Genomic DNA, 20339 nt, shown 5'->3' with positions numbered 1-20339 from the left:
CTTTCCCTCAAGGCCTTCACCTCCTTTGGATGATCTCTGATAGCTTAATGTCTTTTTTATATTGTGGCATCCAAAACTGCACACAGGACCCAAACTGAGGCCTCACCAGCACAGTGTTCTCTGATAATTATTGCCTCTTATTGCTAACAATCTGTTGCTTCAAAAAAGAAAAACAAAAGAAAAGGAGATATACCTTACAGTATCTTCTGTACTAAAATGTTTTGTTTACTTGGTAGCTGCTACAGCTCTCATTTGGTCTTGATGATGGTAGACATCTTAGCAGTAAGAATGCTAATCTACATCCCAGTATCTCTTAGGAGGTAAAAGTAAGATTCCCTAACAGGTAATCCTTGATATCTGCTGAAATAGGCACTAAACAGTTGAAATAATTAATAAAATAGCAATTAAAAAAAAAAAAAAGTGTGCTACTTATTTGATTAGTTTTCCTACTTGAGAAAACCTGGTATTACTTCTTTTGTGTTTGAAGGTTATGTAGGGGAAGCAGCTCCAAGAACAATCATGAAGGAGCATTCACTACATATCTGTATCATTGCTGTGTCATAAGACCCTGAACCCAGCTGAGGAAAAGGTGTTCCAAATGTGTCAGCCCTAAGGAATGATATGAATATGCAATAACTACTTTAGTTGGCAGGTTGTGTATAGTAAAATTTAATTTTTTTTGGCACAGTAATTCTTTGTGCACTGGCTTCTTTCCCCAGCTCATTGGTTAAGATGTTGGGTTGAGATCAAGAAACTTGCTATTCCTTTTTTCTACTGTATGCACTGTGGTGAATAACTTTGCTTGCTTTCTCACCAATAACTCAGATTATAACTCTTTCCTCTAAAGCATATTTTTATGTATTATGAAAATGAATATAAAAAACCCAACTATTTAAAAAAAATTATCAATGATTGCTACAAATTTAACTCTTCAATCCACAGATGTGTTTCCTTTATTCTCTGTGTTCTGGTCTCCTTTGGGGTCTGATTTTCTGTCTAGCTAGTATACATCCCACACATAATGGGATTCACCAAGGCCAGTTGCTAATTTGACTTCTTTTCTTCAGGGATTGCACTATGTACAGTACTGCCCAACCAGAGTTTATCTTCATTAGTTTGATCACTTACATGTTTTCATCAGGGTATAATTAAGTAGATGGTGTACTAATAACTAATTGAACACAGAGCCAACAAGCCCTCAACCCGGTCACACTCTCCTTTGAGTAAATTTAGTCAGCTTTTGCCCTATGGCTTCTCACTGGATGGACATACAGCCTGCCAACATCAACTGTGTAATGATGGTATGCATTTCCTACAAAATGCTTATGAATTATAAGCAGATTGAAACTTGATGGTCAACCTTTTCATTCAAAAAATCCGGCATCGTTCATATAACACAAGTTTTAAGAGACTCTTTATTGCAAATGTTTAATGGATCAAATTCTTTACTACTCAGACCCGTGCCAGCCATGAAGAAGGTACTTGAAGGAAAGAGCAATGGGTATGTTCCTTAAAGACCCAGACAGGCTTTCAGAACCTTCTCACAGTTTATCTTGTGTATCTTGTATCTCTATAGCTTATAGAGACATTAACTCTGCCACCACAGGTGTATGGAATTATTTTGCTTAGAGTACATATTGTATTTTCTTCTATTATTTAGGAGTCAGCAAGTCTGAACATTTTTTACTTCCAGTTCATTTCTTCTACAGGTCTTTGTCAGCATGCTGCCCTGTATCATTAAAAGCAAGAGTTTATGATTCAGGGTCTTCATATTTTCTTTTTTAAATTCTCAATTGCATGTCAAAATCTGGATATGTAATTAACTTCAGTGTTAATTGAAGCACAACTCACAAGGAAAGTAGGATAATCTTTGCAATGTGAGCACAAATAAACTAGAAGTCTTGGGCTTAGATTAAAGACAGTACTAAATACTGTTACCTTAAAAACTGTATGGTAAATTCAATAATAAAAAGCTCTTTTCTAGCAAAATCGTAAGTGCAATTTTTTGGTGGTAGGAAGTTTTTGTTTAATTTTATCCTGGAATTCCCCAGAGGCTTCCACTGGATGAGCATTGTGTGCAGATTTTCTGATAGTGTCACATCACAGCTAACACACTACCTTGAGACAGGACCACAGGTTCTGTATAAAGAAGCTCCATTATTTTCAGTCCAAGGGGAGACTAGGGGATGGAATAAAACACCACAGTGTTGACACCACTAACAAGAACAATCCTAGAAGACAATTCTAGCTGAAACAGGTCTTAGTCTCTTTGGTATGACTCATAAAGTGAGGCATTTCTTATTGGTCAATGTTAGTGTCATGGAGAAATGTCTCTGTAGTCAATTCAAAGGCAGGTGCAAGACAAGATTTTCCGCGTTATGCAGCATTTTCAGCGAATCTTTGATATGTTTAGAGAGTTGATCACCTCAAGCTTCCTGAGGGAAGGTTCCTCATGCCTAGTAGCTGTTCCTCAAAATGCTTCAAGAAGTTTAATATCACTGTCATGTACATCCAGCTCTTCTCCCCAGGGAGATGCATGTAGTTATCAACTCTTTTCTCCATGCCTAGAGGTCTCAAAGACAATCTCAGTATGTTCTTTTCTCACAGCATAGCCCTGTTTCTGGCTAACCAGCTTTCTAATCTGTACAGATGGAATGGCTGAGAGTTCCTTGGGTCATTACTTCCACTCATAATACCTGAGAAAATACACTTTCACTACCGATAGAAGGAGAAATTGGTAGGAGTATTAAGAATGTGCCTATGGTAGCCTGAACTTGTATGGAAACTTTTTTTCCCATTTTTTTGGTGATTCTACAGGCTCCAAATTCTTTGACTCCATCCTGTTTCACAATGGTCTCACAAAGGCAGACAGTATGGCAAATCAAAAACTCAGGTGAGCCTAATTTCTCACCTTTGCTATTTTAAAAACAGGCAACCTTCACAGTTCCTTTTGACTTCTACTTTTGACATCCAGAGGAATTCTGAAGTGGGGAACTGCATAAAACAGCACTCAAAAGTTGGAGAAAGGACTGATAGGAGATGTGACAGATGGGAGGACTGCATTGTTTTAAATGTCACTTCTGTAATGGAAGCAGATGAGTATCTGAGTTTGAAAAAACATAGTTTAATTCTCCATGAAAAATGGAGAAATACGGTATTTGAATAAAAGCTACTTTTTAAACACTTAAGCAATTTTTTGGTTTTGCAGTAGAATATCAGAATTGAAGTAACGTATTAGTCCAGATATACTTGGAAATAAATAAAAAGGCCTGCTTTGTAAAGATTAATTCAAAAGATTCTCTTAGAAAATAACGATGAATGAACTATTTTCTTTTAAATGTGTGAACTTCTGCACAAGAAGCAACCAGTCTTTTAATTAGCAGTAAATCTTCATAATAAAAGGCAAAAGGGACAAGAGAAATGGCAGGAATGCAGCTCACAATTCAAAGTGACCCTAGAACCAGTTTTGATGAGCTTACTGAAAGAAACCCCGAGATTACTGTGTTACTTCTGAGGTTCATCATCGGGTTTTCTCTCACATGTTCTACTATTTTAAATGATACCATGTTCTTTTTCACTCCAGACAGAACAGAGACAAACAAAAATTTTTTGTTTAGTCAATGGAAGAAAATCATGTTTCCAAAAGACTTCAAAAGGAAATAAATGTGAGGGAGAATACTTTGCTCAGTTTATTCCTATACAAATTTAAACTGGAATTCCAGCTTGAAGTATCAATATTCTCACTGTTCATACCATATGGTCAGAAGATGATCAGATGTAGAAATCGGACTTTAATTTCACTATAAATTTGGTTGCAATTTACCCAAGCAAACACTCATCATAACTGACATCCATTCCATTCTAGTGTTAAGTATTTGAATCATAATAAATAATTGTCATAATTTTGTATTTTCTGTAAGTAAAATTGGCAGATTTTTGAGAGGCTGCAGATTAAAGCGTGGGAAAAACTGAAGAGTAAATACTAGAATGCACTTGTACACACCATTTTGATGCGAAATATTTATAAGCTAGCTTACTTAAACACTTGAAGTATCCATTATAAACACTAGAAATTATTTTAGGGGATACCGATAATTATCTTAAGATAAATTATCTTTAATTGGGTTTTGCACAGTTCATGGAAAGGAGAAAATATACCAGGTTTGATTACCACCCTGTTGTGATCCTTTCATTAAACAGTAATTTAATAGCCCTACCACCAAATCATCTTTCATTTCCGTTTTTGCAGGTTGCTTTAGGCAGGAAGAAAGATTTCATATTTGTAATACAATTTTTATTAATTTCTAATTCAATGTCAGCTTGAGGAAAAAAGCATTATTCAACCCAAACATACGATAAGCACACTGGAATAAAATGAGAATTCTTATTATCTACTGGGACAGAGACAGCCCCTTTTATATCCAGAATTCACATAATTCTCCATGCTACGAAAATAAAAAAGTGCAGGACGCCTGATAATAAAAACTTTATTGCCAAAACTGACTAAGCCTGGTGATGAGACCTCCAGGAGAGACGCGGTGAGCTCCACGGCGAGCTGAAGGGGCCCGCCGCATGCGATTGCTGTTTCAATTTATTGGAAGTTCGGCACCTTTAGCAAGCCTTGAGCTGTACTTAGCTCCTCTGAAAGCCGCCTTGGCGCTCAGAGGAGCAGGGGGAAGGGGCCGCGCCTCCTTGGCTGCGCTGGGCGCTGGGCGGGCCCGGGCGGTGGCGGGCGCTATAAAGCGGCAGCGGCGGTGCCGTGGGAGGTTAGCGGTTTGTCGGGGCGGTGTGTCGGAGAGGTGTGACGGTGTGTCGGGGCGGTGTGGCGCTGAGGGAACGAGGGTGGGTCCCGGCGAGCGCTCGGGCCCGCGGCGGCCGCCGTGCCCGCGGCGGGTCCGGCGGTGCCAGCATGGTGGATGTGTTCAGCGGGCGGCTCCTGGTCAGCAAGGATGGCCGCAGCGTGGACCCCGAAGAGGCCCTGCAGAACAAAGTCGTGGGCTTGTACTTCTCCGCCGGCTGGTGCTCGCCGTGCCGCGACTTCACTCCCGTCCTCTGTGACTTCTACACGGAGCTACTGGAGACCGAGCCCCCGGCCCCCTTCGAGGTCGTCTTCATCTCCTCCGACCACAGCGCCGAGGAGATGGAGGGCTACATGCGCGCCATGCACGGGGACTGGCTGGCGCTGCCCTTCCACGACCCCTACAAGCAGTGAGTACCGGCGGCCACCGCCGCCCAGGGCGGTCTGGCCCCGCCGGGAGCGCACGGCCAGCGCCCCTGCCCCGAGGGCCGGGAGGGGGCGGGCGGGCAAACTCGGCCAGCCGTATTGTATAGCAGCTCCCCCGAACCTCCACCTCTGCCCTGTTAGCCCGCTCCTGCCTTCCCGCCGGAGTCCCGGGAGCCGTGCGACCGCCCCGAGCCGCGGCTGCCGCTGGCTATCACACTGCTTGCTCACTGGTTTTATTTAGCTCGTCCCATACGAAAAGAACGCGGTTTTGTGCACCTCGTTTGGAAACAAAAATATCTTTGAAGAAGAGTTAGTAAAGACCCCGTGTGTTAAAGAGATGAGTGAGGTAACAATGAACGGCAAGTGAGGATCCAAGTGATTGCTCTTCAGCACGGCGGTAATTGTTACTAAGGTTGGTCTGCGTTGTCTAGGTTAGCGCTCTGGGAAAAAGGCAAACGAAGACGCAGCAAAACTTGTGACTGAACTACTTGAAGCAGAGGAAACTGAAGAATTTCAGACAGATACGGTATCAGCTGGAGTTTAGCGGTGGCATACTGCACCTGGTAACTGGGGTGTAAAATTCCTGCGCTGTTCAATTTACAAAGTGACATTCCTGTAGGCACCTTTGCTCATGAAAACAGCAAAAGGAAAGGGCATGACTGTGTGTAAGTAAAAAGGTGAAGGATGATACCAAGAAGTGTTTTCATGAGCTTCATTTGGATGAGTTTCAGAAATCTGATTTAGCTCCTATAAGTATAGACAGGGATTACTGGAGGACAAGTAAGATATTCAGAGTTACTGAAATGACTGTAACTGGAGACTTGACATACATGTAAATATTGATAAAGGGATTTTTTTCCCCTCTCTTTAAATGAGTCGATTGTGGAAATTTTTTTTTCCAGGTTGTACCAAAGTCAAGAAGGTAATACAACTTTTAAATGTAGACTGGATAATAAAATTTTTCAGCCAAATTAATTCATCTAAGAAAGAAATATTTTCTAATTTTTCTAGTAACTTCTATCTCTCCTTTTAATTCTAGATCCATCCCAGTGTGCTTCCTGGTGTGTAACACCCCAGCTACTCACTCAACAGTGGGCATGTTGGCTAATCTTGTTTTTTCAGTGCAGTTTGACAAACTCAAGAGCAAATTATTTGAAGCCAGGAACAATTTCATCCTTTCCTGGCTCATTTCTGGATGCCCACTACCAATTTATGTTAGACCTTTTTCCCACTGGCTTAAATATTGTTTTGCATAGTTCTCTACAATCTTCCCAGGCAGTAATTGTATTTGATATCTACTAATCCTAATAGAATGCAGGCAAATTTCCATCAGCAAATGTAGCACTTGAAGTCCCCACACCCAGCAAGCTGTTCAGCATGGCCCATGGGAATGTGCTTACAGCTTCATCCTCTGTGGATTAGAGGTCTATTTCTGACTGCTCCTGCTCAAGTAGTGCGGGGCAGAGGCAAAGAGATAGTTTAATTGGCTTTTCTGTGGCATCCTGTAATGTCCTTCACAGTTCCATAGAGAAGCATGGCTTGTCCTGCCAGATGACTGTGAGATCACAGTGGCTTACCGAAGAACAGAGTGGAGAAAGATATGAACAAGCAATGTTTTCAAAGTTGTGGTTTTTTGTGTGTAACAATGAAGGACTGTGTGGAGCTGTTCAAGGTGCTTAGGCTGGATTAACTGGTAGTTTGGTGTCAGGGGTACTGATGAATCATCGTACATTGAGAGCAGATGTGTAGTCACTAATCCAAACTATAATTCTGGCTAGATACTAGTTCTAACTAAGGATATAATTTTTAAAAAATGGGTAAGATAATTGTATTATTAATATTTTAAAATTTATTAAAATTTTAAAAGTTTCATTGCAATTTATTGAATTGGTTATTGGTTTTTTTGACTACATAAAGAAGTCATTTAATATCTTCAGTGAGGTTAAAACATCCTAGCTGGTTGCTTCAGTGTTTAGGATTGCAGCATAGACTGATGTCTCTTCTAAAAGAGAAGACTGATGTCTTCTAAAATTGGGTCAACAGAGCCAATTTTCAGTATGCCATCCAAAATACTTTTCAAGAAGAGAAGCACTGGTGATTAATTTTGTCTTAAGAAATAGCCAGCATTCATACTTGTGGTGTGTAGAGCCTAACACTGCAGTGTCAAGCCTACCTTCAGAGAAGCAAAATACTGAATTCAAAGCAGGATCTCCAAACTCTTCCATGCTGTCAGTCCTGGCTATTTCCCAGAGGTGGGACTGCACCTTTACTACTTCATGTGGTCTGTGGCATGACTAATAGGAAATACTGCTCCTGATCCTTTTGCTGTCTTCAGGTTAATGAAATTTTTTTTTGTTGCCTGAGGCACAGTGTTTTGATTCTTGAAGTGGAATGTGAAGGCAGTCTGGTAGGAAGTGAGCACTTGGAAGAGAAAGAGGGTAGTAGAGAGGAAAAGCTGGTGTTGGACAGAGCATCAACATCAACAACTAAGGGTGTTAAATAGGACTGATGTTTTGATAATGGCACACAAAACCATACTGCTGTGTTTGTACCGAACCCTGTGATGAAAGGCATCAGTTTTTGTGAGGGTGCCTGGTGTGTACAGTAGTTCTTGCAGGCTTCCAGGTAGGCAGGTATTTACTGAGTTGGCATGTACAGCTCAGTAAAAAATAGGATCACAGAAAATGCCATAAAAAGAAAATGAAAAGGCTGTATGTACATTTTATATTAGGAAGATTTATGTATGAGGGCGCATTGCCACCTGCAGAAATACTGGGGAGGATGGGGTGTTAAAAAACAATGGTAGAAGAATGTTAAGTATCTGAGTAGTTAAGAGCAATTGCTTAGTTCTTAGACTTTTTAGGCTTCTATTGCAAAATCTCAGCAGACACTTTGAAATTGGATTCCAAGCATGTGACGTGCACGTTTGTGACTAAGATTTAACAATGCAGAAATTTCACAGCTAAAGGAAAATACTTACAGCTGTGTGTTGCAGGGCATACTGCTAGAAGCAGTGAGCAAGAAGCCTATCGCTTTCACATGACGGCACTTCCAAGTGAAAGCTGCTATAATTCAAGTGTTGTCAGATATCACATTACACATGTGTATAAAATTTGCCATTTATGTTCCCAAGATTATATTATATTATATCTACCCCATATTGTCTTCATGTCAAGAATGCTCTTGCATCTTAAGCCCCTATATAAAGATACTTGTGCTGTGACTCAGCCTGGGTAGGCAGACAGGCCCCAGACAGCTGCTGGATCACTCCCTGCCCCCACGGGATGGGGGAGAGAATGTGGAGGGTGAAAGTGAGAATACTTAGGGGTTGAAATAAAGACAGTTTAATAGATAAAGCAATAGTAAAGATACACAGGCAAAGCAAGATATGAAATTCATCCACTAATTCCCATTCACTGACAGATATTTAACAACTTCCAGCACAGGGTAACCTCATCCTGTTATGATTGCATGGGAAGATAAATCTCCTGGCTCTGAATGTTTGTCGCTTCCTCCTTCTTTCTTCAGCTTTTACAGCTAATCATAGTGTTACATGATATGGAACATCCTTTGGTCGTTTGAGATTAGCTGTCCCAGCTGAACCTCCTCACAGATTCTTGTGCACTACCAGCCTACTCACTGGCATGGTAGCGCAAGAAGCAGAAAAGGTCCTGGTGCTGCATTAGAACTGTTCAGCAATAGCTAAAACACTGGTGTGTTATCAGCGCTGTTTTGGTACGCACCATGCGAGCTGCTGGGAGAAAAATTAACTCCCAGCTAATGTCAGTATTATCTAGAAATACAAAATCTATGCTCTCAGAAACTTTCATTCAACCTTCTCATAAGAATAAAAAGATCTAATGATAGTTATGACTTCTAGTTTGCCTCAGTCTTAATATCATGAGTTTTTATTTCTATTTATGGTTTAATGATACCATGAGTTGCCATTGGAGTTAGTCCCATGGCACATATGTGGTTTGTGCAGGTGAGTCATGGGATTTTAGGTCCCTATCAGAGAGAATCATCTTAATAAGTTTTAAGGAGTCATTTTTGTATGCACATGTACCTGTGTACACAGTGATTAAGAAGCATTGTCTGCAGAACTCTTTCTGAGCCTTCTTCAGGTCCACTGATCTTGGAAGCTGCACGCAAATGTAAGCAAAATCTGTGCATGCTTCAGTCTGGTTTGATGCAGGCAACCTTCTCCCCTAAGGCTGTCTGAACAAGGTGCCATGGTGGGCTGGATATATGCATTCCCTTAGGAAAGTAAAGTGTAAGATTCCATACCAAATTCCATACCTTCAGTCTCCTAGTGCTCTGTCTCTGATTGCTACAATTGTGTTTATCCTTCACTGAAGCAATAAAAAGCGTCTTCCACCCACCTTGTTTGTCATTCAGGTGGTATGAGGTGATAGTAGTTTTACATGGCTTCTATGCATACTTGCCTTGGAATGTGGTTTTTTTCACCTGTTTTAGCAGATTTTGGAAAGGTCTATGAGGATTGTTGGTTGATTGCTTGTATGTCACAATTCACTGAGAAAGCAAACCTGGTCCATACCCATTATTGCTGCTCCTGTAGTATTTCCTGCATGATTGCTCAGCCAACATAATCGCAGAGCAGTATGCTTTACCTGTTGATTTTTTTTTCTCTTAAGGAAAAATACAGAAGGGAAGGCATGTTTCAGGAATGCCTTATCTGGTACAGTATTTCACTTAAGTCTTATTTTTCAGTATTTTTTTTCCTCCCAGGAAATCATTGTGAATGTCTATGTATTAGTGTCAAATATTTTTTAGCAATCTCTACATTTTTTTTCTACTCAAATTTCTTTGGCATTTGAAACTCATACAGCAAATGTTCTTGCTTGGGGTGGTGGTTCTCAGGTAGCATATTTCCATTTAGTATTTTAAGTATATTTTGAGAGACATGTTGTTAGTGTTTTGGAATTTGGTTATTCTGTTTTTGCCTGTTTTGTGTCTGTCCTCTGGTTCTTCTAAAGATGCAGAGGAGGAGTTGAAATTTTTTTCTTTGGCAACACAGATGGGTGGCTCTTATTCCAAATATTTTGATTGCTCACTTTCCTGTATGTAGAAGGCTTGTTTCATCAAGGGAGTGTAAGGAATATCTTCAGTCTCTTCCATTTACACAAAAAGATTATGTATCAGGCTTTCCTTGATGGTGATTTCAGTAAGTAGTACTATGGGACACTCAAGTGTATTTGTAGGGGAATGAATATCAAATGCCAATGTAAGTGAGATCCTTCTCCTGTCCTGTAAAAAGGACCCAGAATTACATCTGTTTTGGGCGAGTAAAAAAAAAAAAGTTGGAAGAGTATATCAAACTTTGCTTCTATGGGCATCTTTTACATCTCCAAGAGCCTCTGCTCCTGTGGAAACTGCAGGCAGCAGTGATGAGCATTTACAGGAAGGATGCTGCAGCTCTCTTAACTCTCAGAGCAAAATTTCACTGTGTAGGCTTCCAGCTACAGCCTTGTTCATCTCCTTACACAACCCAGTGCTCTGCTCAAACTGCGGAAGTCCTGGCACTCATCACTTCTGCTCTCCCATGTGTCCTGGCCAGAGTAGCCTTTGTAAAGACACTAGGAGTTTTCTTAAAATGCTCCTAATGGTGTGTTTTGTTTTTAATTTTTTTCCCACAGTGATCTGAAGAAGAAATACAACATAACAGCAATTCCTAAACTGGTGATTGTGAAACAAACTGGAGAAGTCATTACTGACAAGGGAAGAAAACAGATCAGAGACAAAGGGTTATCCTGTTTCCGGAACTGGCTTGAGGGTGCAGATATCTTTCAGAATTTTTCTAGCTAAAATGTTGACAAATAAAAGGAAGAAAAGGCATTGTGGAAAAGTTAGTAGAGCTCTGAAAACACTCTTCCTTTGTTCAGAACGAGAAGGGTAAGACTTATTTATTTACCTTTGCTTGAAAACCAGGTATTCCAGTGTCATAAAATGCAATTATTGTTGTATTGTTCTATCTGTGATATTTGATATGAAGCACAGTGTTCCAAATAATACTAAAGAACTTCAGAAGAATAGGCAGTTTAGACAGTAATAATAGAAACCTGTGAAATCTATGCAAACACTTTGCAAAATCAATTCAGTAAAAATAAATGCAAAAAACCTGTTTATTGATGACTTTTTTCAGGTGATTAGCGCATTCTATTAAGAAAATAAAACTGTTTGCTTTAATAAATCACTGTTCATGAAAAATGTCTCATGTATTTCCTTAGCTACCTTAACAAGAATAACCAGAAAAGTTCATGACTTTTAAATAAAACATATTTGTTTGTCAGTACTGAAGACATATTCTTCTACTTTATTTTACTTTTATGAGATTTATTTATATTTATTTATAGTTCTGCCCTGGATTTTGCCCTATAAGCTAAGTTCCAATTCCACAGGATTTTAACTAAATGATCTTTAAGGTCCTTTCCAACACAAGCCATTCTATGGTTCTGTGATTTTAGCTCCCAAGTTAACATCAGGTCAGGTAAAGAAGAAACCATTTTCCATCTTTTGCCAAAATATGTAGACGTAAACATCAAAAATTATACCAGGTCTCTCTGATGAATGCTCATGGTGTATCTAAAGCACAGCTTGATTTGCTATCTCTTCATGGTTGGGGTCCCAGCCCAGACATTCACGCAATTAATGAGCCAAAAAAACCCCACTTCCCATGAAAGCCGAGTGTTTGCTGATTAGAATTTAAAGAAAGACTTTAATAGAGATGTTATTGTTTCCATTACAAGCACTTACATTACTAACACTTGAAGTCTGGTTGACTGACTTTGGAGCAAGAGAGCCTGCATTCATCAGTTGTAGCACTCCAGTTGTGTGTGGTGTCCCAGCAAATCTTTGTGACCCCCCTTGGGGTCACATCCTCTAACTGCACCAAGAATTCTGACTTCCTGTCTGTCCCCTGGGCTATGTGCATTAGTGTAGAGGCATTTCAGTGAGGCACCCGAGAGTGCTAATTCCTCAGAGTGTGGTGGTTCTGCAGATAGTTCTTTGCATGCCTGTGCTCAAAGGGTTACCACTTCAGCCTTGTTTTGTTGATTGCCATGTCCCATCTGCAGTTACTGACTTACTGACCCCATCCATGACTGTCTTTATAATTTGTTGAGGTACATTTGCCTTACCATGAGAAAACTTAACGTGTGTGAATAATTGTATCATTTAATAACAAACCTGTGTAATTTTCTTGTAATGGAGGGGAAAAAATTCTCTGAAGAGTGGGAATCTAAGGTCACACGTACTTCACAGTAGGTAAGAAGCAAGCACACCAGAGAAACTGATTTTTAAATGGAAAATAATAACTCTAGAAAGTGTTCAGCAGAGCTGTGAGTTCTGAGCTTCTTTTAGCTGTTTTTAAAATTACATCTGGGTATACCACAGACAATTTCTAATTTGTGCCATCTCACCATATAAGTAGTATTCATGGTCTTTCCTAATGAGTGCTAAGCTCCTTAGTAAATTTTTTGTGCAAGTGAGATGTGAACTCTGCCTGCTGTTCTGAAACCACCTAATGGCGTATATATTTCAAATATAAGATGAGAAAAAAAAATAATGGAAGATTTTCCAGAAGTTTTCAGAGAGGTTACCTGAATGTGGAATAATTTATATAGCAAAAGTATCCACTGCACCCTATTATCAGGTGTCAGGCATTACTTCAGCCAAGATAGCTTGATTCAAGATGGTTGATATCTGATTCTTTTTTATCTATATGCACATATATGAAAGAACTCAGTATTTCGTAACAGAGATGGACTTAGACCCTTTGGATAATTTACACCAATTGAGTAACACAGGTTCGAAGTAAAATTCAGCTAAGAATTCATTATGATGAAACAAAGATACATACTGTATAAAAAGCTTCATGTGACTTCAGTAAAGGACTGTTGGTTTTGCACATCAGTGTTTGGAATTGTTTTCCTTGTCAGTGCTAAAATGATCCGTGTTAAACCTAGATGAATTACAAAGTAGTGGAAAATATTTTCAGATTAGCAATACCTTGTGAAATTATAGATGCAAATCCTAGTGGGTCAGCTGTAAGACTTATTATTTCTTGGAATGTGCATTCTTTGGAAATGGAACTCTGCAGTGTACTCATCTTAGAATGTACAGAATTGTCCCTTTAACTTAAATTATTTTTCAGTTCACTGATGACTTCCTACCCTTGATATTTAGTCACAGTCACCTTGAATATTACTGAGTACTAGTACTTTTTCATTGGAGTTGGGAAAAAAACCTAATTTTAAAAATACAACAATGGAAAGCAGCATAGTGATACTGGTTGATGCTGCACCTTTTTAAAGGGGTCAACTGAAAAATAATTAAAGTTAAGAAGAGGAGCATTCTTCCTAATTCCACTGGACAAGATATTGTCCATTATTAGTAAATCATTTATGGATCAATATGTGCTAAAATTTTTAAGAAACAATGGTGTTGAATTTGTTGTAGGCTTTATGGACAATTACTTTACCATGAAAAATGGTAAGGATTTTAAGTTGATACTTAGTGAGTTGATAAATAGCCTGAATCTTGTAGAGATTTGCTGCAGGTGAATGCTGCAGGCTGTCCTGTGACTCTTATTTTAGGGAGAGGCAAAGCAGAAAGGGTGGTAGATTCAGACATGAAAAAACATCAAAAAGGCAGTGAACATCTCTTTCTTTGTTAATCTTTTAATTCCTTTTATTCCTTAACCCTGCTCCCGAAAAACTTTCCTTTTTTGTCCTCCAGAGCTGCTGTTGTCAAACTTTAATAGTATTATGATGTATTTAAATATATGTGCATAAAAATAGGGGGGAGAGGGTGTTTAATCTGTTATTCACCTAAACTCTTCAATTATGATATTTTGGGCTGAAGAAAAAAACCTAAAGTAAGTACTTGAAAATTCCTTGAAATGCTGTCATGATATCTTGATATACATTTTTAATATTAACTTAATCTTTCACTTTTCTTCTCAGTTGAGAGTACATACAAAATATCAGTAGCTCTTCCTGAAGTACGAGTTAAATCTAGACTGCAAACAGCTGTTCTGCAGGACACAAGTAGTAGTTGATACATACATGACAGGTTTTTTTTTCTTTTCATTTCTTTTCCACCCTGTGCACAGCCTGGTTTTCCCTTTTCTGAAGCTGAGTTTTTTGTTAAAACCAGACACGGATATGAGTTTAACTGTTATGTGTTCTCTCTGCAGACAATAATCCTAAAAGGGCATCTCTAAATTTTTTTCTGACAGTTTCTGTGAAGATGGACATATAAGTGACCGATACTGATCAGAAACACTTTTAAGCCTTCTACCTCCTCAATGTCATTTAAATCTCTCTAGTAGATGAAGTTCACTGATCAATCTCATGACTCTCTGATACCAATTAATGCTGTCAGTGTCAGGTGAAGAAGTTACAATGGAAGGTGATATTTCTATCCAAAAACCCCTGCATTTAAGCACAGTGGTACAGTCCCAAAGAAATACTTCAAAGAGAAGTGGAAGAAACTTGGCACAGGGGTGTTCTTATGTAGATTTCTCTCCGGACAGGAACTGAGATGGGAGCCCTAACAATTCAAACAGATAAACAAAAGTTGTAGGCAGGTTGAAATTCATATAAGCCCTGTCTTGGAAATGTTTGTACTGGCTGTTCTAGTAACTCTGCCTACTTGGATTTGTAGGACATTGACAAATCACTAGTTTCTTAGAACAATAAACAACCGTTTTGCATAGGCAGTACCCAAACCTCCCCAATCCTTCTTGTACAAATAACCTTAAGTGCATGCGCAGGACATCAAAGGACATATTTCTCAGAGATTACTGTTTTCCCAAGAATAACGTGAGGGCACATTTCCCATGCAAACATAAAATTTACTAATACTGTTATGCTTAGATCAAAATTATTTTCAAAGTTATTTTATTTGAATAAGTGGGGCTTTGTCCCAGAACAAGGCCATTTACTGAGATTCTCTTCTTTGGCAGCAGCTTCAGTTTGGTTTTAAAAGGCACTCAGGTTTCTAGCAAGACTGTTAAAACCTTAAGTTCTCTTCAACAGATAGCATGCCTGCTTAAGCATAGAAGAGGATGTTTTTAGTAATTTTTCATTAATGCAGCAATCTCCTGGTTAAGGTTATTTCTTACTTGGAAATTACTAGCAATATTGCCAGTGTCAAGTGATATATTGGGGGTTGTAATCTCTATTCATTGTGCAAGTGACTCTGTCTCTCTGCTCCTGGCTTCTCCCAGTATAATACAGTAACCCACTGAATGCCATCTCTGAAGACTGCAATGTTTGAAGAGTGCTCTGAAGCTTCAGGTATGCTGATGCAATGCCAATGCATACACATTTTGTGACCCAGTGCAGTTTACGTAAATTGGAATGCAGCTGTATCTTGTTGGCATCACCAAAGCAAAATTCCATTATCTACATCTAGATACCTCCTCTCTACAACCTCATAAAGCTGCTACCACATATAGTCCTATCTGGTGAAGAGAGCAAGGAATGAAGGGCAGGCAAGGGGAATGAGCTGACATCTTGATTGAATCCTGGGGTCCCAGTCCTGGCTTTGTTTATCAACGCTAAAAAGCACATACTCTGTTCCCTGGATCCATATTACATGCTGCAGCTAGTTGTGCTTATGAAGAGTGCTGCTTTTAGTGATACCTTAATTAACAACTATCATTAGAAGAGTATTCACATTAACAATATCTCCATATGTATTCAAAGTTGACACATTATCACTTCCTCCAAGAGAAATTCAAACAATTGGACATTTAAGGTATGGAGGATTTTACTGTGTGTGGTGCAGAGAGAGAGACCAGCTGCAGAGACCAAGGCAGAAGTGCCCCACATGTGAAAAGAAGAAAGACAGAACTAACTGCTTGATGTTGAAGTAGTTCTAACACTATGAAAGAAGTTTGAAGTTGGTGGGACTTGGCTGGAACAAGTGTGAAGTTGTGACAGTAAAAATCTGCTGTATTTTTTTTAGTCATCCTGCATTCAAGATGATGTGACTTTCTTTAAAAATGAACAAGATTGACCAAAACAAATACCCCTCAAAATGCTTTAATTAGATGGTAATAAATTTCAAAACTTCAAACATTTGACTTTCTGCTCAAGTTGAGAGATTAAGCACCGAATTTGTCTGAATCTTCTAGCAATGTCCAAAACAACTACTTTCTGACCGATAATGGGGAAGCAGGCCTTGGTGTGGTCAAAATTGCATCGAGGGCACAGCAGCATCACAAGTGAGAGATAGAGAAGCTGGACAGAGGGCTGTGAGTTCACATGGATGCAGCTTTTGGGTTATCAGGAAGAAATAGGTACATCTGTTGAAACACCGTTCCCTTCTGTAAAGGTGCTGCTGCCCTGATGTATCAATCCCCTTCAGAGCCGTTTGTATCTGCTGTAAATGTATGTAAACCCTAGTAGAGTTGGGGTATGTCATGGTTTGTACTGATAGAGGACTGAATCTTTCTCCTTTTTGTCCTATAGCTGTTGAAATAACCCCCTGCCTAACCAGAATCTGTGAAGTAGACTGTGTTTGCAGTATGACAGGTATTTTGTGTAGGAATGCACAAAAGTGCAATAGCCTCTTGGGCTCTAATAGGCCTCTAGTAGCCTCTAATAAGCCACTTCTTAGTAATTTATATTCTGCTGTACTTTAAGCTTGGAAATTTCTGACCACATGAACTCTGTGAGTCCATGCATCGTGTTTCTTGCTCACAAATTGAGCTGTGGTTTGTAATCTGCTTACCAGATGAGTATTAAAATGTCATGATGCACTTGACCTTGGAAGGAAGACATTAGTTTGAGGTATGTATTTTCAAACTCAACCTAGAACATTCTTGTCTACTGGTCAGATGCCAAAACACAATATGCAGTATAAAAGAGAGGGCAGTTGAAACTGTGCTAGAAAGTATTTGTTTCATTTGCGAGAGCTTAAAGAAGAGAACTTGATGGGACTATCAAGTGCAGTCTGGTACTGCCACAGTTTATTTTCAGCTATACTTGTTGACAAACTGTACTTATTGACAAAAAATTTGTTGCTACAGTCCAGCTGCAGTTCATGAAGGTAATCCAATATTGCTGGGCTTCCAGAAGCATTCTTCTGTCTTTCGGGAGGGTGGTGTAGTTATCATGCTGGATAGAGCTCAGGTGATTATTGAAGTGGAACCTGGGTGGGTCTCTTCTACTTAAAATAGTAAGGGAGTGGGTGTTTGCTATGCAAGCTAGCAAGAGGCACAACCATCTGCAGCTGCTCCTGACTAGGAGGGAGAGAGGGGAGGGGGAACATGTATTAACCTGGAGTTAATCTGTATTAATCTGACCTTCAGGCTGCTATCTGTTGCTGTAGACCAAACTACAAGCAGGGGTGAAGAATGGAGGGACCAGACCAGGGACCCTCTGTATCGGCTGTGCTTTCTGTATGGAACAGAGAAGCCGAAATCCAGCAACAGAATCCAAACTTGAATCCTTGTCAAATGGTAACAAAGAGACATAGTCCTTTTCTAGGGAAGGCGAAGAACAAAAAGATTGTAAACTCTTACATCCTCACTCTCCTTATTCTGTGCTAAGGCCATGTTAGGAAATCACCTGTTCAGGTGCTGTAAAAGGCTCAGATTCCTCTCTCAACACCTAAATGCTTTATCTAGAGAAGAGATCGTCAGTTCCTGAGTACTCAGGAGAAAGGCTTTTTTAAGCTCGCCAGCTCGCTAAACACAGTTAATGCAGGGTTTGTCCCTGGCCTAGTAGTTTTATGCTGAAAACCTGCCAGTTTTCAGCATAAAATCTTTCTTTTTCCACTTGTTTCTCCAGTTTTTGTCATCCATGTTTATCACTATTCTACTTACCCTTTTATACTGAAGTACACTTTCTCCTAAAGTTTCATGCATAGTAAGAGAAAATCTAGCAGATTTTCATTTGTATTCACTGTGAGTTACAACGCATGTTAAAGAAAAAATTGATTCTCTTTTAAAAACTGAACATATGAAGTTAGACCAGTGAGTTACAAACTGGAAGTTAGGATGGAAAATTAAGTTAAAAATTCAATACCTATGTAAGTATCTGATTTAAATAGGCAGAACTGAGCGATTTATATCACTCAATAGCAAGCAATTTCCCCAGAAGGAGATCATCTTAAAGCAAACAAAAACCAAGTTATCCAACAGTATACTACTTTTAGTCTTAAATTGCTGTTATAGGACCTCAAAAATAAACATGAAACAATTGATGATTGACCATAAATAATTGAGAACTAAGAAAGCAAAGAGGCATGTTGAACAGACAGGTAAGCATTTCTAGTTCATATCAGTTACCCAGGATGGAATAGCAGCTAACAAATACAATACTTAAAAAAAAAAAAAAAAAAAAAGTTAAAAATTGATCATCTTTCTCCCATGCTGATTTCATTACTCATTTATGACTAGGTTTATTAGGGGTTTTTTAGCAAAGTTCCACTCTTACTGGTTTTATTCCTGACACACACCACACTAATAATCTCTCTCTCTTTGAGCTTGTCTTGAAAAATTACTTACTTAAAAATCTATTTTATTGAAAAGATAATACAGACTCACATAGCTTGCATCTTATTATGGCTTTCTGAAATTTGAAAAAGGCACAAAAAATATGTTGCTAGGCTTTTAACAACCTTGAAACATCAAGACTTTTTTTTTCTAACAGTGATCATCCAGGATAAAATAACACTTCTTTAAAGAAATATTGTACCATTGTACACCATGAGGTTGCATGATAAAACTGATAATAAACTTGAGAATTGCTTGTCAGTCTTTAATTTATGTCTCTGGATGAAAAATATTTAAGTAATATGTCACTGACCTGATGCCCTACGAGGTAACTCTCTGATCCCAGGGTGAATACTTAGGGTTTCTCATCCTTCTAGTTTATCATAGTAGGAAATATGTTTCTGTGTGTAAAACCAAGGCAATGGTTTAATTTCTATTAAAAATTAATTTAACATTTAATATTTTTTATCCGCTCCCCTCTTTTCATTCAGAGGATGAGATAACACATTGTTACTTACAGGCACATCTGAAACTGTAGAGAGTATTCCAAAAGTTAGTTCATCACCACTGTCTCAGGCAGGTGATTGTCTCCAAAGAAAAACTAAATCACATTCACACACATCTCTGCAATGCACAAATGTCCAAATGAGACCAGACAGATTCTTGAAAAGAAATTCTCCCTTATGATTGAACAAGGTCCATTGCCCCATTTAAATTAAATTTAGTTCTAAAAATAGGATTTAAGGGAGATTTAAATAATTGAAGAAAAATTTTCACCACAGCACAGAAATTTATATTTTTCCCTGGCACTGATCTCACCACAATTATTACATTGATCTCCAGGGACACCATTTTCTCAGCTTATGACCCGTTTCTCTTTGAGAACATTTCTACAATTTACATAAGCATTAACCATAGTTTTAGAACAAAATACATTTTAAAATAGGTCCTACAGTGTAGCAAAGAAACTATTATTTCCCATGCAAAATGTACTAGTATCAGCATTTTGATCCACATGCTCAGAAATTATGATTCTTTTAATTGGGTATTGCAAGTGTGGAACAGCAATTTGCTTGCATTATTTTGCATCAAGTGGAAATTTTGAGCTGTGTTACTCTACGCAAGAATAACAGAAAAGGCAAACTGATGGAAGTAGCAATGATCAGAAGCAGAAGGCTTTTTGTCTTAGCACTCATAACTGCAAATATAAATGGAAGGGAATTGTTTTTACTATGAAACCAGGAAGTAGATTCATAAATAAAAACTAGTAAGCACAAGAAAAATAGCAGACTACAGGTCAGATTTTTAAGGTCTATTTTCCAAATAAACAATAGGATTTGCCCTCTAGGAAAAATTATCTGTTATGAGAAACAATGAAACAATTGATGTTTTAATTTAGTCTTGTAAACCAAGCCTTTCCTTCCAAATATTAGAGTCTGAAAAGCTGTAAACTAGGCAGGGAGATGCTTAAAATTTCACAAGCAAAAGTGGTTAAAGCATTATGCTTTTTGAAACATTTTGGCAGACTAAGTAATTACCCAGCTTCATGGAAGGCAAGGCAGCAGCTGAAGGCAGAATTATTTT

At 38.8% G+C, this 20339-nt stretch overlaps 1 protein-coding gene across 1 annotated transcript; it reads left to right on the top strand.

Annotated features, from left to right (window-relative positions):
* Positions 1 to 4760: 4760 nt before the first annotated feature.
* Positions 4761 to 11452, top strand: NXNL2 (nucleoredoxin like 2). The gene is made up of 2 exons (XM_038125527.1): positions 4761 to 5208; positions 10882 to 11452. The coding sequence occupies exons 1-2, from the start codon at positions 4910 to 4912 to the stop codon at positions 11048 to 11050; spliced, it is 468 nt and encodes a 155-aa protein (XP_037981455.1). The 5' UTR covers positions 4761 to 4909; the 3' UTR covers positions 11051 to 11452.
* The last annotated feature ends 8887 nt before the right edge of the window (positions 11453 to 20339 follow it).

The sequence above is a fragment of the Motacilla alba genome, chromosome Z (assembly GCF_015832195.1).
Source record: "Motacilla alba alba isolate MOTALB_02 chromosome Z, Motacilla_alba_V1.0_pri, whole genome shotgun sequence".
NCBI classification, from domain to species: Eukaryota; Metazoa; Chordata; class Aves; order Passeriformes; family Motacillidae; genus Motacilla; species Motacilla alba.
The sequence above is the reverse complement of the archived record's forward strand: the minus strand, read 5'-3'. Positions and strand labels throughout refer to the sequence as shown.